The 13,617-nt window shown below is 45.8% G+C and overlaps 1 protein-coding gene across 1 annotated transcript; it reads left to right on the forward strand.

Moving 5' to 3' along the window:
* Window positions 1–2,657: 2,657 nt before the first annotated feature.
* LOC130472801 (zinc finger protein 501-like) lies at window positions 2,658–13,463 on the forward strand. Its single transcript, XM_056844242.1, has 7 exons — window positions 2,658–2,693; window positions 3,907–4,023; window positions 8,047–8,173; window positions 9,707–9,802; window positions 12,271–12,351; window positions 12,649–13,106; window positions 13,164–13,463. The coding sequence occupies exons 1-7, from the start codon at window positions 2,658–2,660 to the stop codon at window positions 13,461–13,463; spliced, it is 1,215 nt and encodes a 404-aa protein (XP_056700220.1).
* The last annotated feature ends 154 nt before the right edge of the window (window positions 13,464–13,617 follow it).

Raw genomic sequence — 13,617 nt, forward strand, 5'->3', positions numbered from 1 at the left:
GTGAGGGAAACTTTCCAGGAGTGTAACTAGAATGAAGGAATGGGGACTTACCTGTCCTGAGCATTACTGGTCTTGTAATATATAAACACTTATTAAAACAAACATTACATAATGCAATATCTTTTTCCCAGTATGGAATAAGTGGACATATTTTCAAAGGTGACACCTGAAAAGCTAGATACCCACTTTTTCAGAGGTCCAGACCACATGAGATGTGATAATTTCGGGGCTAATGTCTTTTAAAGGCAGAGTTAAAGGAGATATTTAGGTTGGATCCAAACAGATTTTCTGCTGGTGAAAAAGGAAGGTGGTTCTTTGACCACTAAAATATCTACATTAGGGATCATAGGATGTATTAAATGCTATAATTATAGGATAGGGGAGACTTGTTTGAGCAGTAGTGTGTGTGAAAAGGAAGTTGGGGTCTTAGTTGACCAAACACTGAACATGAGTCAGCAGTGTGATGCTGTAACTAAAAAGGCAAATGCAGTCTTGGGCTGTATCAACAGAAGCATAGTGTCCAGATCACGCAAAGTGATGGTATCGCTTTACTCTGCTCTGGCTAGACCTCAGCTAGAGTACTGTGTTCAGTTTTGGGCACCAAAATTTAAGAAAGATGTAGACAAGCTGGAAAGTGTCCAGAGAAGGGCAACAAAGATGGTGAGGGGTCTGGAGACCAAGTCCTATGAGGAAAGGCTGAAGGAGCTGAGTATGTTTAGCCTGAAGAGGAGAAGACTGAAAGGGGATATGATAACCATCTTCAAGTACATGAAGGGCTGTCATATAGAGGAGGGTGCCGAGTTGTTTTCTGTTGCTCAAGAAGGTCGGACCAGAACCAATGGGTTGAAATTAAATCAAAAGAGTTTCTGTCTAGACATTAGGAAGAATTTTCTAACAGTGCGGTTCCTCAGTGGAACAGGCTTCCTCGGGAGGTGGTAAACTCTCCTTCCCTGGAGGTTTTTAAGAAAAGGTTAGATGGCCATCTGTCAGCAATGCTGATTCTGTGACCTTAGGCAGATGATGAGAGGGAGGGCATCTTGGCCATCTTCTGGTCACTAGGGGTGTGCAGGGGGGAGGTAGTTGTGAATTTCCTGCATTGTGCAGGGGGTTTGACTTGATGGCCCTGGTGGTCCCTTCCAACTCTATGATTCTATGTGAGATGGGGCTGTAGTAAAGAGAGGAATTAGTTGAGACTGAGTAGAAAAGAGAGCAGGTCCCAACACATTGCTTTGAGTTCTCTCCTTAGAAAATATGGGGATCTACATAAACGCTTGTATTGTGAGAAAGGATTTAACCCTCCTCTCAGTGGCACAAGCTAAAGCAGCTGCATATGGCTGCTATAAATAGCATTTTAAAAGAACGAACATATTCTGTTGCCCTGATGTGGGTAGCCCAGGCTTGCCTGATCTTGTCAGACCTTGGAAACTAAGCAGGGTTGGTCCTAGTTAGTACTTGGATGGGAAACCACCGAGGAAGTCCAGGGTTCCTATGCAGAGGCAGGCAATGGCCAACTGCCGATGTTCATCTCTTGCCTCATGGGGTCACCATAAATCAGCTGCGACCTGACAGCACTTGACATGCACACAAGCCCGTTTAGGATTGCAAGATTTGGAATGAGCTGGCTGATGTTTCATTACGTTTGTGTATATATGTTGAATGAAGGGGCATCAAAGTCATAGTTCATCTAACGCGCCAAAAACCCTTGGCCAGCTCTCCTTTCGATGGCTAATGGAGATCTGTGTTTGATTGGTTGGTTAGAGCAAAGGCAAAAAGGGAAGAAAAAAAACAGAGGCCTGCGGCATCTTAAAACGTGAGAGATTTCTTGTGGCGAGCAGCTTTAGTGGACTAGAACTTGGTTAGTCAGATCTCTCTGTGCCCTCTAGAAAAGATGACCATCTGATCTTATAGGGCTGTGCCTTATCACGGCTGAGGGTATTTCCTCCCACTTTCCTGTGCGCCCTGTAAAGATAGAAACAGCTCAAGCCAGAATAAGTAGAGGGTTGGGGAGAAGGACTGCACATTAGCCCACAGGCACGGTGACAGTTCATCCACGCTATGGTTGCTTGTGCCCTGACCTGGATGGCCCAGGCTAGCCTGATCTTATTAGATTTCAGAAGTGAAACAGGATCATCCCTGGTTAGAACTTGGATGGGAGACTGCCAAGGAAGTCCAGGGAGGCGACACAGAGCAAGGCAATGGCAAACCACCTCTGAAGTCTCTTGCCTTGAAAACTGCATTAGGGGGTCGCTGTAAGTCTGCTGTCTTATTTATTTATTTATTTATTTAGTACTTCAAATTTGTATCCCCCCCCCCCCCCGGTAGAGCAGTGGCTCCCAACCTGAGATACTTGTACCTCCAGGGGTACAAACAAGGATATTTAGGAGTACACTGGGAAAAAATTGAATAATGGAAGGAAAAGGCATTGGAAATAACAGCAACTATATTAATTACAAACATTTTGGTAATATGAGAAGTACAATTTATGTAAATGGACTGCCAAGGAGTACACAAGTGAAAAAAGGTTGCCAACCACCGCTCTAGAGTAGAGGAAGCAACTATTGAAAACACTTATCACAGCATAACAATATACCAAATACCACTTTTAAGGATTAGCCCACGGAGCATAGAGCAGCAGAGACCCTATAAAACAGCGAACTATGGGGTTTGGCAAGCATAAAGAGTGGTGGAGTCTAGTATGTATGTATATACATGGGAGAAAGCAGTTAAAGTAACAACCAAAAACAACAATATAACAACACACAACTCTGAGTTGTGCCCGTGAGCCAACATAAGGAGAAGATTTGTCCACCTGAGAAACTGAAATGCAAAACGCTTGCAAAGGACAGAATGTCTACCAGTTACATTTTTGTATCCCCCACATCGTAAAATCGACAGACCCTATCCCTTTATTAAAGCATCATTCCCAGCTATTTCTTTATAGCCCTATTTCCTGTTACCTAATTCAGTTTTGCGTATTTGCCAAATGTCAGGAGAATTGTCCCTTTCCTGACCGTCTCGGGCAGGTTTCGCCATAAGGCGAGGGGAAACAGAACAGAAAACGCACAAAGGCAGTTAAGCAAAGCCTCTGCTTAGGCTAAAACAGAAGGAGGCTGAAGTTGGTTCCTTATTCCCAGTTCGTTCCCTATTCCCAGTTCCTTTATTCCCAGATCCTAGTTCCTGAATCCTTTTGAGGACATTTCAAAAGCTCTGCACCCCAAAATATGGATTGGACCGTGGTCCTGAATCCTTTTGAGGACATTTCAAAAGCTCTGCACCCCAAAATATGGATTGGACCGTGGTCCTGAATCCTTTTGAGGACATTTCAAAAGCTCTGCACCCCAAAATATGGATTGGACCCGTGGTCCAATCCATATTTTGGGGTGCAGAGCTTTTGAAATGTCCTCAAAAGGATTCAGGAACTAGGATCTGGGAATAAGGAACTGGGAATAGGGAACGAACTGGGAATAAGGAACCAACTTCAGCCTTTAAAACAGAGAACCACCATACTAACTCCAGGATCTAGGATGCTCCATTGCCATTTATGCACGGGGAGGGTTTGCCTTGGATTTGCAGCTCTCGAGATGCGCGTTTTCCCCCTCCGACTTCTCACAACTCCGCACCGGGGTGGGGGGTGGGGCTTACTGTTGAGTTTTGAGAATTTGGAGGGGGGGAAAGGTGCACCTAAATAGCGTCAAATCCAAACCCCCCCCCCATGCACAAACGACCATTGGTTTCCGCCCAATGCCTGCCTGAGCCCCCTCCCCACGGAAGCGTCGTCCCGATCGCATGTGGGCGAGCGCAGCGAACCTCCCTCCTTCCGCGCACGTTTTCCCCTTGAATCAAGCTCTTGGGGAGGGGGCTCTCCGTGCGCTTTTGTCCGGGTTCCGCTTGACCGTCCTCCCGCAGGTAAGGGGCGGGGGCTCCCCGGGAGGGCTGGTGGTGGAGAGTTTGGACGTTTTCGTGTGCCTGTTTTTGCTTGAATGGCCGAAGGAGCTGCTGCAGCTGGAGCCCAGCCTGGTTTGGGTGGGTGGGTGAGTGGGTGGGGGGCGATCTTTGGTTTGGCTCCCTTTTGCTGGCGCTTCTGAGCCGTTGGCTGCTTGCATTTTGGGCTAGTAGAAAAGAGCAAGAGTCCAGTAGGTGCTACTGGACTCTTGCTCTTTTCTACTACCTTCTAGCGCCTTAAAGACTAACAAATTATATCTATCTATCTATCTATCTATCTATCTATCTATCTATCTATCTATCATCTATCATCTATCATCTATCATCTATCATCTATCTATCTATCTATCTATCTATCATCTATCTATCTATCTATCATCTATCTATCTATCATTTGTTAGTCTCTCTCTCTCTCTCTCTCTCTCTCTCTCTCTCTCTATATATATATATAAAGAGAGAGATATCTATCTATCATTTGTTAGTCTATATATATATATATATATATATATATATATATATATATATATATATATATATATATATATATATATATATATATATATATAAGAGAGAGAGAGAGAGAGACAGACAGACACACAGACAGACACACACACACACACGCACGCGCATACACACACACAGTGGGCCAAAAGATCTCCCGGTAATAATTGGCATCCAGACTGCTAGGGAAGCTGGGGGAAGGAATGTCTACCTAGATACAGGCTTGCTCTCTGTGTGCTTTAAGTCAGTGGGTTCAGAGTCATGGAGTGTCAGAGTGAACGATCAACAATGATAGGAGAAACTGGATAGAACTGAACTGTACTGCGCCGCCTCTGTCTGTAATACAATCAGATATGTACAGAATGTTGATATCCCGTCATAACTTGAATTTGGATAAATGTCTCTGCCTCAGTACAATCGGGACTCAGAGATTTCTGCCCACTAGGGCCTCTGAGTCAGCAGCTGCAAATAAACTGTTTTTCTTGATAACGATCTCGGGTCTCTCTCTCCCCCCACGAACCCCCATTTACCACATCATTTCATATATATATGTGTGTGTGTGTGTAAAGTGCCGTCAAGTCGCAGCCGACTTATGGTGACCCCTTATAGGGTTTTCATGGCAAGAGACTAACAGGTGGTTCGCCAGTGCCTTCCTCTGCACAGCAACCCTGGTCTTCCTTGGTGGTCTCCCATCCAAATACTAACCAGGGCTGACCCTGCTTAGCTTCTGAGATCTGACCAGATCAGGCTAGCCTGGACCATCCAGGTCAGGTGCCTTGGCTGAAGTGGAGGAAGACATGGGAGGGTTGGCTGGGAAAGATGCGGGGGGGGGGGCTGCGTGAGCCACTTGACCTGTGCTGGGAGAGGAGGGTTGCCAGGTCCCTCTTGGCTGCAGGCGGGAGGTTTTTGGGGCGGAGCCTGAGGAGGGCGGGGTTTGGTTCATCAATGAATGAGGCACATCACCCCGCAGAACGATCTTTGGGTGTGTTAAGTGCTGTCAAGTCGCTTCCGACTCATGGCGACCCTATGAATGAAAGTCCTCCAAAATGTCCTGTCTTTGACAGCCTTTCTCAGATCTTGCAAACTGAAGGCTGTGGCTTCCTTTATTGAGTCCATCCATCTCTTGTTGGGTCTTCCTCTTTTCCTGCTGCCCTCAACTTTTCCTAGCATGACTGTCTTTTCCAGTGACTCTTGTTGTCTCATGACGTGACCAAAATACGACAGCCTCAGTTTAGTCATTGATTTAGTCAGTTCAGGCTTGATTTGATCTATAACCCACTGATTTGTTTTTTTGGCAGTCCACGGAATCCGTAACCCTCTCCTCCGACAGAATGATCTTTACCCTTTACCGTGTTGACATTTCTATTCAAAAAGTTCCCAACCTGCAATTCAGCAGTGACTCTCCTTTGTAAAGAAAATAAACCACATCACCCCACAGAGCAGTCGTTAGCATGTCAAGAGGGAATGAGCCAGTCCGGTTTCCTTCCTGATAGGGTCTTTTTCTGCATGCAGGGAGTTTTATCTACAAGAAAGTTAACACAATGTAACAGGTTTACCCACAGATAGGGTTGCCAACCTCTAGGTGGTGGCTGGAGATAGGGTTGCCAGATCCCTCTTCACCACCGGCGGGAGGTTTTTGGGGCGAAGCCTGAAGAGGGCGGGGTTTGGGGAAGGGAGGGACTTCAATGCCATAGAGCCCAATTGCCAAAGGCAGCCATTTTCTCCAGGGGAACTGCTCTCTATCAGCTGGAGATCAGTTGTAATAGCAGGAGATCTCTAGCTACTACCTGGAGGTTGGCAACCCTATGTGAGAGGGAGAAGATTGTCAACATCCAGGTGGGGCCTGGAGATCTCCTGGAATAACAGTGGATCTCCAGACTGCAGTGATCAGTTCCCATGGAGAAAAGGGCAGCTTCTCGCCTCCCTAATCAAGGACTGATGCTCCAGCCACTGCAGCACACACTGGTTCAGTACTGAATTAGAAGGGATGCCGGGTAATCACTGCTATGGAAATTGTTGCTCATAATATCCTAATTTCATTCCAGGATATAATACCCAAGTGCTGGAATAGGAGGAGGATTGTCTGCGGAAAAGAGCTGGTGATGTATTGCTAGAAGGATCTGAAGGGAATTGTTTCCGGGGCCCTGAAATTCACAGAAAGTCACTTGAATTATCTTGTGGAGAAGAAGACCTGAACTTGCCTTGGTTTGGGAGGCAAATGCTGGAAGTCTGGACTTGCATGAGTGATTCTTGAGGCCTGAAAGAACACTGAGGGACCAAGAGTGTGAAACCTGCTTCCGTCAGAGCATCAACTTTGTTGGGAATCCCCAAATGGCAGAAAAAATGTATATTTGTTCTTGTTGCGGACAAATGTTCCAAGGGACTTCAGCCTTGATGGTGCACGAGAGGACTCATATAGCAGAGCAAATATATAGGTGCTCGCAGTGTAGGAAAACGTATTCTTGCTCTTCTGACCTCCTCATACACCAGAAGAGCCATGCGGGACAGAACCCACATCAATGTACTTCGGATTGTGGCAAATGCTCCAGTCAGAACGCCCCCCTGCCTACACACCAGGGAGCCCGTCTGGCAGGGAAGGTAAGCAAGTGCCCCGAGTGTGGGAAACACTCCTTCAGCACAAGAAAACACATGTGAGGGAGGATCAGAACGCATGCATGTGGCAAATGGTGCAAACAAGTAGACTCCCTCATGAGTAGGCTTGCCAGGTCCCTCTTCACCACCGGTGGGAGGTTTATTGGGGTGGAGCCTGAGGAGGGCAGGGTTTGGAGAGGGGAGGGACTTCAATGCCATAGAGTCCAATTGCCAAAGCGGCCATTTTCTCCAGGTGAACTGATCTCTATCGCCAGAGATCAGTTGTAATAGCGGGAGATCTCCAGCTAGTACCTGGAGGTTGGCAACCCTACCCATGAGACACGTGAAAGTCCATACTGAGGCAAAGCCTTATGCTCTGAGCTTGGGCCTCACATTCACGTAAGTCCTCTGGTTACACAGAGGTGAGGGATATTTTTAGTTGTAGTCACATGAAAGCAACTTTAGCCTAAAATCCCATTTTGTTACTATTCCTGAGGGGGTGGCTACCCTAACCAAATCCAGAAGGAGACTTCTGGCACCTTCAAAGCGGTGTCAGATTTATGTTAGCATTAGAGAAAGTAGGGACTAGCTCAGGAAAAACTTACTACACTAGATCTGCTAGGATTGTTCCCGCATACAGGAGAACAAAGTGGGAACGTCGGTGCCCTGAGATAGGAATTGTGAATCTGAGAGAAATCTTCTCACTCCTTTTCTCTTGCTCAGAAGTAAAAAAAAAAGGTCACCACTCAACAGATCCAGATCACCACTTCTTTGCAGAGCAATGGAAACAGCTTTTCTGAGTTAAGGCTCAGATCAGGAAGGTGAACAAGCAACGGATTGGGTCCTCCTTTCTTTGCCGTAGGAGCCTTTCAGCTGGTGCAGGATGTCAGAGCAAAGTAGGCTGTGAACTCCACTCCCTTTCCCCACATGCAGCATCTTGCCCTGCGCAAAAATATAAAATTCCCAAGCTGGACTGAGCTGTTGATAGTGAACGCTTTTTCCTTCTTCCAGGGCCCCGTGTCCTTTGAGGAGGTGGCCGTGTATTTCACGGAGAAGGAGTGGGCTCTGCTGGATCCGGGCCAGAGAGCTCTTTACAGGGAAGTCATGCTGCAGAATTTTTGGAATGTGGCCTCTCTAGGTAAGCAAGTCATTGGATAGTGTATGGATGGTCCATGATCATTTTATAAGTATCCTGAGAATTCTCTGGTAGAGAGCTGTATCCACTCCTTATTATGTTCCCCCCATATTTCATTTATTTTAAGTTCCCTGGAGAATGAATTTTTTTTTTTTTAAAGCTAGTTGGTGGGCAGTGTGGACACAGTCTCAAAGGTCTTGGGATGCATCAACAGAAGCATAGTGTCCAGATCACGTGAAGTGATGGTATCGCTTTACTCTGCTCTGGTTAGACCTCACCTAGAGTATTGTGTTCAGTTTTGGGCACCACAATTTAAGAAAGATGTAGTCAAGCTGGAACGTGTCCAGAGGAGGGCAACAAAGATGGTGAGGGGTCTGGAGACCAAGTCCTATGAGGAAAGGTTGAAGGAGCTGGGTATGTTTAGCCTGAAGAGGAGAAGACTGAGAGGGGATATGATAACCATCTTCAAGTACTTGAAGGGCTGTTGTATAGAGGAGGGTGCCGAGTTGTTTTCTGTTGCTCAAGAAGATCGGACCAGAACCAACGGGTTGAAATTAAATCAAAAGAGTTTCCGTCTAGACATTAGGAAGAATTTTCTAACAGAGCGGTTCCTCAGTGGAACAGGTGAAAAAGGAAGGTTCTTCTTTGACCACTAAAATATCTACATTAGGGATCATAGGATGTATTAAATGCTATAATTATAGGATGGGGGAGACTTGTTTGAGCAGTAGTGTGTGCGAAAAGGATGTTGGGGTCTTAGTAGACCAAACACTGAACATGAGTCAGCAGTGTGATGCTGTAACTAAAAAGGCAAATGCAGTCTTGGGCTGCATCAACAGAAGCATAGTGTCCAGATCACACGAAGTGATGGTATCGCTTTACTCTGCTCTGGTTAGACCTCACCTAGAGTATTGTGTTCAGTTTTGGGCACCACAATTTAAGAAAGATGTAGACAAGCTGGAACGTGTCCAGAGGAGAGCAACAAAGATGCTGAAGGGTCTGGAGACCAAGTCCTATGAGGAAAGGTTGAAGGAGCTGGGTATGTTTAGCCTGAAGAGGAGAAGACTGAGAGGGGATATGATAACCATCTTCAAGTACTTGAACGGCTGTCATATAGAGGATGGTGCCGAGTTGTTTTCTGTTGCCTCAGAAGCTCGGACCAGAACCAACCGGTTAAAATTACATCAAAAGAATTTCCATCTAGACATTAGGAAGAATTTTCTACCAGTTAGAGAGGTTCCTCAGTGGAACAGGCTTCCTTGGGAGGTGGCAAGCGCTCCTTCCCTGGAGGATTTTAAGCAGAGACTAGATGGCCGTCTGTCAGCAATGCTGATTCTATGACCTTAGGCAGTTCATGAGAGGGAGCGCATCTCGGACATCTTCTGCGGATGGAATTGGGGTCACTGGGGGTGTAGGCGGTGTAGGTAGTTTTGAAATTTCTGCATTGTGCAGGGGGGTGGACTAGGTAACCCTGGTGATCCCTTCCAACTCTATAATTCTATGTGACTAGTCCATTTGCGTTGTTTTTCCTCCCAGAAAGCTCTTGGACCTCCAAACCTGACCTCATCTCCTGGCTGGAGGAAGTGGATGAGATGTCTGTTAGGGATTTCAAGGAAGCGATGCGGTCAACAGGTACTTCCATAAATGTGTGGAGGAAGGAGACCCCTCAGGGTATGAGAACTGTGGTTCTGCCTTAATTCCACCCAAAATGTATTGATCAGTCTGCCTCTGGGGTTTCCAGTCATGTTGGAAAATGTTGGGAACCTAGCCTCTGAGGGTAAGCATGTGGCAGGCTGCTGTGTGGAAGTTCCTGAGTCATTTTGTGAGCGTCCTGAGAACTTTCTGGTAGAGATCCCTGTCTCTTCCTTATCTCTGCCCCCCTCCCCAAATTTCACTTCTTTAAGATCCCTAGAGAATAAATTACTCTTTACACTGCAAACTAATGTAGTTGATCCTCCAGGATCTTTTGATACCATTGATGTTTGGCTCCTGGGTTGGCTGGAAGAAAGGCAACACATACAGGTTGAGTACCCCTTATCCGGACTGCTTGGGATCAGAAGGGGTCCGTATTTTGGACCTTCCATATATTGGAATATTTTGGGATTTTGCATATACGTAATGAGATATCTTGGGGATGGGACCCAAATTCATTTATCTTTTAGATACACTTTATACACATAGCCTGAATGTAATTTTAAACAATATTTTTAAAAATTCTGTGTACATTGAACCATCAGAAAACAAATTTGTAACTATTTCACCAGAATACCTGTTATCAGCTGTTAAACAAGAGCAACAACAAACTAACTAACAACGGCAGGCTTTCAGTCTCAACCTACAATTCAGTGTACACTATTTTATTTTTTTAGGTGAGAGGAAACATTGAAAGCAGGCAGTATGGATCTATCTGCATGCTGGCTTGAAGGGTCCAGTTTTTGGAACAGTCTGGATATGGAATGCCTGTATAAGGGATACTCTATATTTTAAATAAATATCATGGTATCCTTCTGAATCAACTTCCTGGGTTGGGACTGGGAGGCGCTGTTCTGCAGTGGTTTTTGTCCTACTTTGAGGGTAGATCTCAGAAGGTGGTGCGGAGTGAATGCTGCTTGGCCCTTTGGCCTCTGGCCTGTGGGTTCCCACAAGGAACCATCTGGTTCTTGAAACTACTAGGTGAAGTCATCCAGAGATTGGGTTGGGTTGTCATCAGAATGCAGATAACACTTGGCTCTTTCACATTCCAAGCTGATCCTGGGGAGGCTGTATGAACTGGTGTCAGGAGGCAGTTTAGGTTTGGAAGAGGGCAAAGAAACTGAAGTTTAATCCTGACAAGATGGAAGTGCTACTGGGGGCCAGAAGGACTGATCCAGGTTTTGAGGTGTCCCCTGTTTTGGATGGGGTTGCTCTCCCCTTGAAGAAACAGGTCTGTAGCTTGGGGGTTTTGCTGGACCGACCCTACTATTGGATTAGTGGGTGATAGGGTTGTCAGGGGTGCCTTTGACCAGCTGGTTAACCAGCTGTAGCCTTTCCTGGGCAGAAAAGATCTGGCCATTGTGGTGTATGCCCTGGGAAAATCTAGATTAGATTACTGCAATGTGTTGTACATGGGGCTGCCCTTGTAAAGTGTTTGGAAGGTTCAGTTAGTAGAGAATGCTGCATTTAGGATGTTGACTGGTTTGGGTCATATGGAGTGCATCACTCCAGTCTCTGTCCATCTACACAATTTGTTCTGGGCCCAATTCAAAGTTTTGGTGTTTACCTTAAAAGCCCTGTGTGGTATGAGACCAGCATACTTTAAGGAACACCTGCTTCTATATGAACCTACCCCAATTGCTACTGTCATCTTCTCCTTTGCTTTCTTTGGCTAGACAGGTGGCAATCTGAGAGAGAAGGGACTCGTGTAAGCTGCTTTGGATCCCCACTGGGGAGAAAAGTGGGATATAAATAAAGTAAATAAATAAATAATCAAAGACTGGGGTTAGAATCATAGAGTTGGAAGGGGCCATACAGGCCATCTAGTCCAATCCCTTGCTCAATGCAGGATCAGCCTAGAGCATCCCTGACAAGTGTTTGTCCAGCCTCTGCTTAAAGGCTGCCAGTGAGGGGGAGCTCACCACCTCCCTAGGTAGTTGATTCCACTGTCAAACAACTCTTACTGTAAAAAATGTTTTCCTAATATCCAGCTGATACCTTTCCAGGCCATAATTTAAACCCAGGTTGCCATTCCCTGGGTGGGGGGGTGGAGAGTACCCCACTCCTGACTCTTGTTTCCTGCTGCAGCTTGGAGCAGCCATGGGGAATAAATTAAAAAGGCCATTGTGCTATAGCGTAATGCCACTTGGGATGAAAACCTGGAAGTGACACCACACCTCTCCATGGGTTGCTGGGAAATCTACAGACTAATGTCAGTTCTGGGGAAAACCCTAAAGTGATGTCAGTCCTTTCTGGGAATTCTCATAAATTATGGTTTTACCATAGTTTACAGAGTTTCCTAGAGAGGCGTGGCATCACCAAGGGCTACAACCCATCTCTCCCCCTTCCCTATTCTCCTGCTGGTTGACTGTTCCCTGGGCTTTTACAGGTTTCTCTGTGTATTCCAGAAGGAGACAAGGGGGAACAAAATGAAGTGAATGCTGGAGGAGATGAGGAGATGGAAGTGGAAGAAGAAACTGGAAATCAAGGTAGAACAAAAAAGGAAGGAAAGCAGTGGCAAAAGAAATCATTTGCCTTTCCAGGCAGGAATCTCCTCAGTCTACACCTTAATGCTCATCAGAGGATTCACACTGGGGAGAAACCATATGAATGTTTATATTGCAGAAAGAGTTTCAGGAGTAATGACCATCTCACTCGCCATGAAAGAGTTCACACTGGGGAGAAACCATATAAATGCTGGCTGTGTGGGAAGAGCTGGCGGCAGAAAACATACCTTATTTATCATGAAAGGATTCACACTGGGGAGAAACCGTATAAATGCTTAGAATGTGGAAAGTGCTTCAGGCTGAGCCCAAGCCTTACTTCTCACCAAAGGATTCACACAGGGGGAAAACCTTATAGCTGCTTGGAGTGTGGGAAGAGCTTCACTTCCAGGACAGGCCTTACTTCTCACAAGAAGATTCACACTGGGGAGAAGCCATACAAATGCTTGGACTGTGAAAAGAGCTTCAGTCGGAAGACAGACCTTACATGTCACCAGAGGATTCACAGTGGGGAGAAACCATATAAATGCTTGGAGTGTGGAAAGTGCTTCAGTCAGAGCACAAGCCTTTCGGTACATCACAGGATTCACATCATGGAGAAGCCATATAAATGCTTGGAGTGTGGAAAGAGCTTTAGGCAGAAAGCACACCTTGCTTTTCATGAAAGGATTCACACAGGGGAGAAGCCATATAAATGCTTGGAGTGTGGAAAGTGCTTCAGTCAGAGCACAGGCCTTTCAGTACATTATGGGATTCACATCAGGGAGAAGCCATATAAATGCTTGGAGTGTAACAAGAGCTTCAGGCGGAAAATATACCTTGCTTTTCATCAAAGGATTCACACAGGGGACAAACCATATAAATGTCTGAAGTGTGGGATGAGCTTCAGTAGGAATCACAATCTTACTTCCCACCAAAGAATTCACACAGGTGAGAAACCATATAAATGTATGGAGTGTAAAAAGTGCTTCAGTAGGAGAGCACACCTTGTTTCTCACCAAAGGATTCACACTGGGAAGAAACATGTCAGTGAAGCCTCTCCCAGTCTCAGAGAGGACACATCAGCCATTCTCTCTGACATTCCTACATCTGAATAGCCTTATAGAAACATAGAGTTGGAAGGGGTTTCCAGGATCATTTAGTCCAACCCCCTGCACAATGCAGGAAATTCACAACTATCTTCCCTCCACACCCCCAGGGTCCCCTATTCCATGCCCAGAAGATATAGTTCTCTAATTGTAAAGAAAGATT

The sequence above is a fragment of the Euleptes europaea genome, chromosome 1 (genome assembly GCF_029931775.1).
Source record: "Euleptes europaea isolate rEulEur1 chromosome 1, rEulEur1.hap1, whole genome shotgun sequence".
NCBI lineage: Eukaryota > Metazoa > Chordata > Lepidosauria > Squamata > Sphaerodactylidae > Euleptes > Euleptes europaea.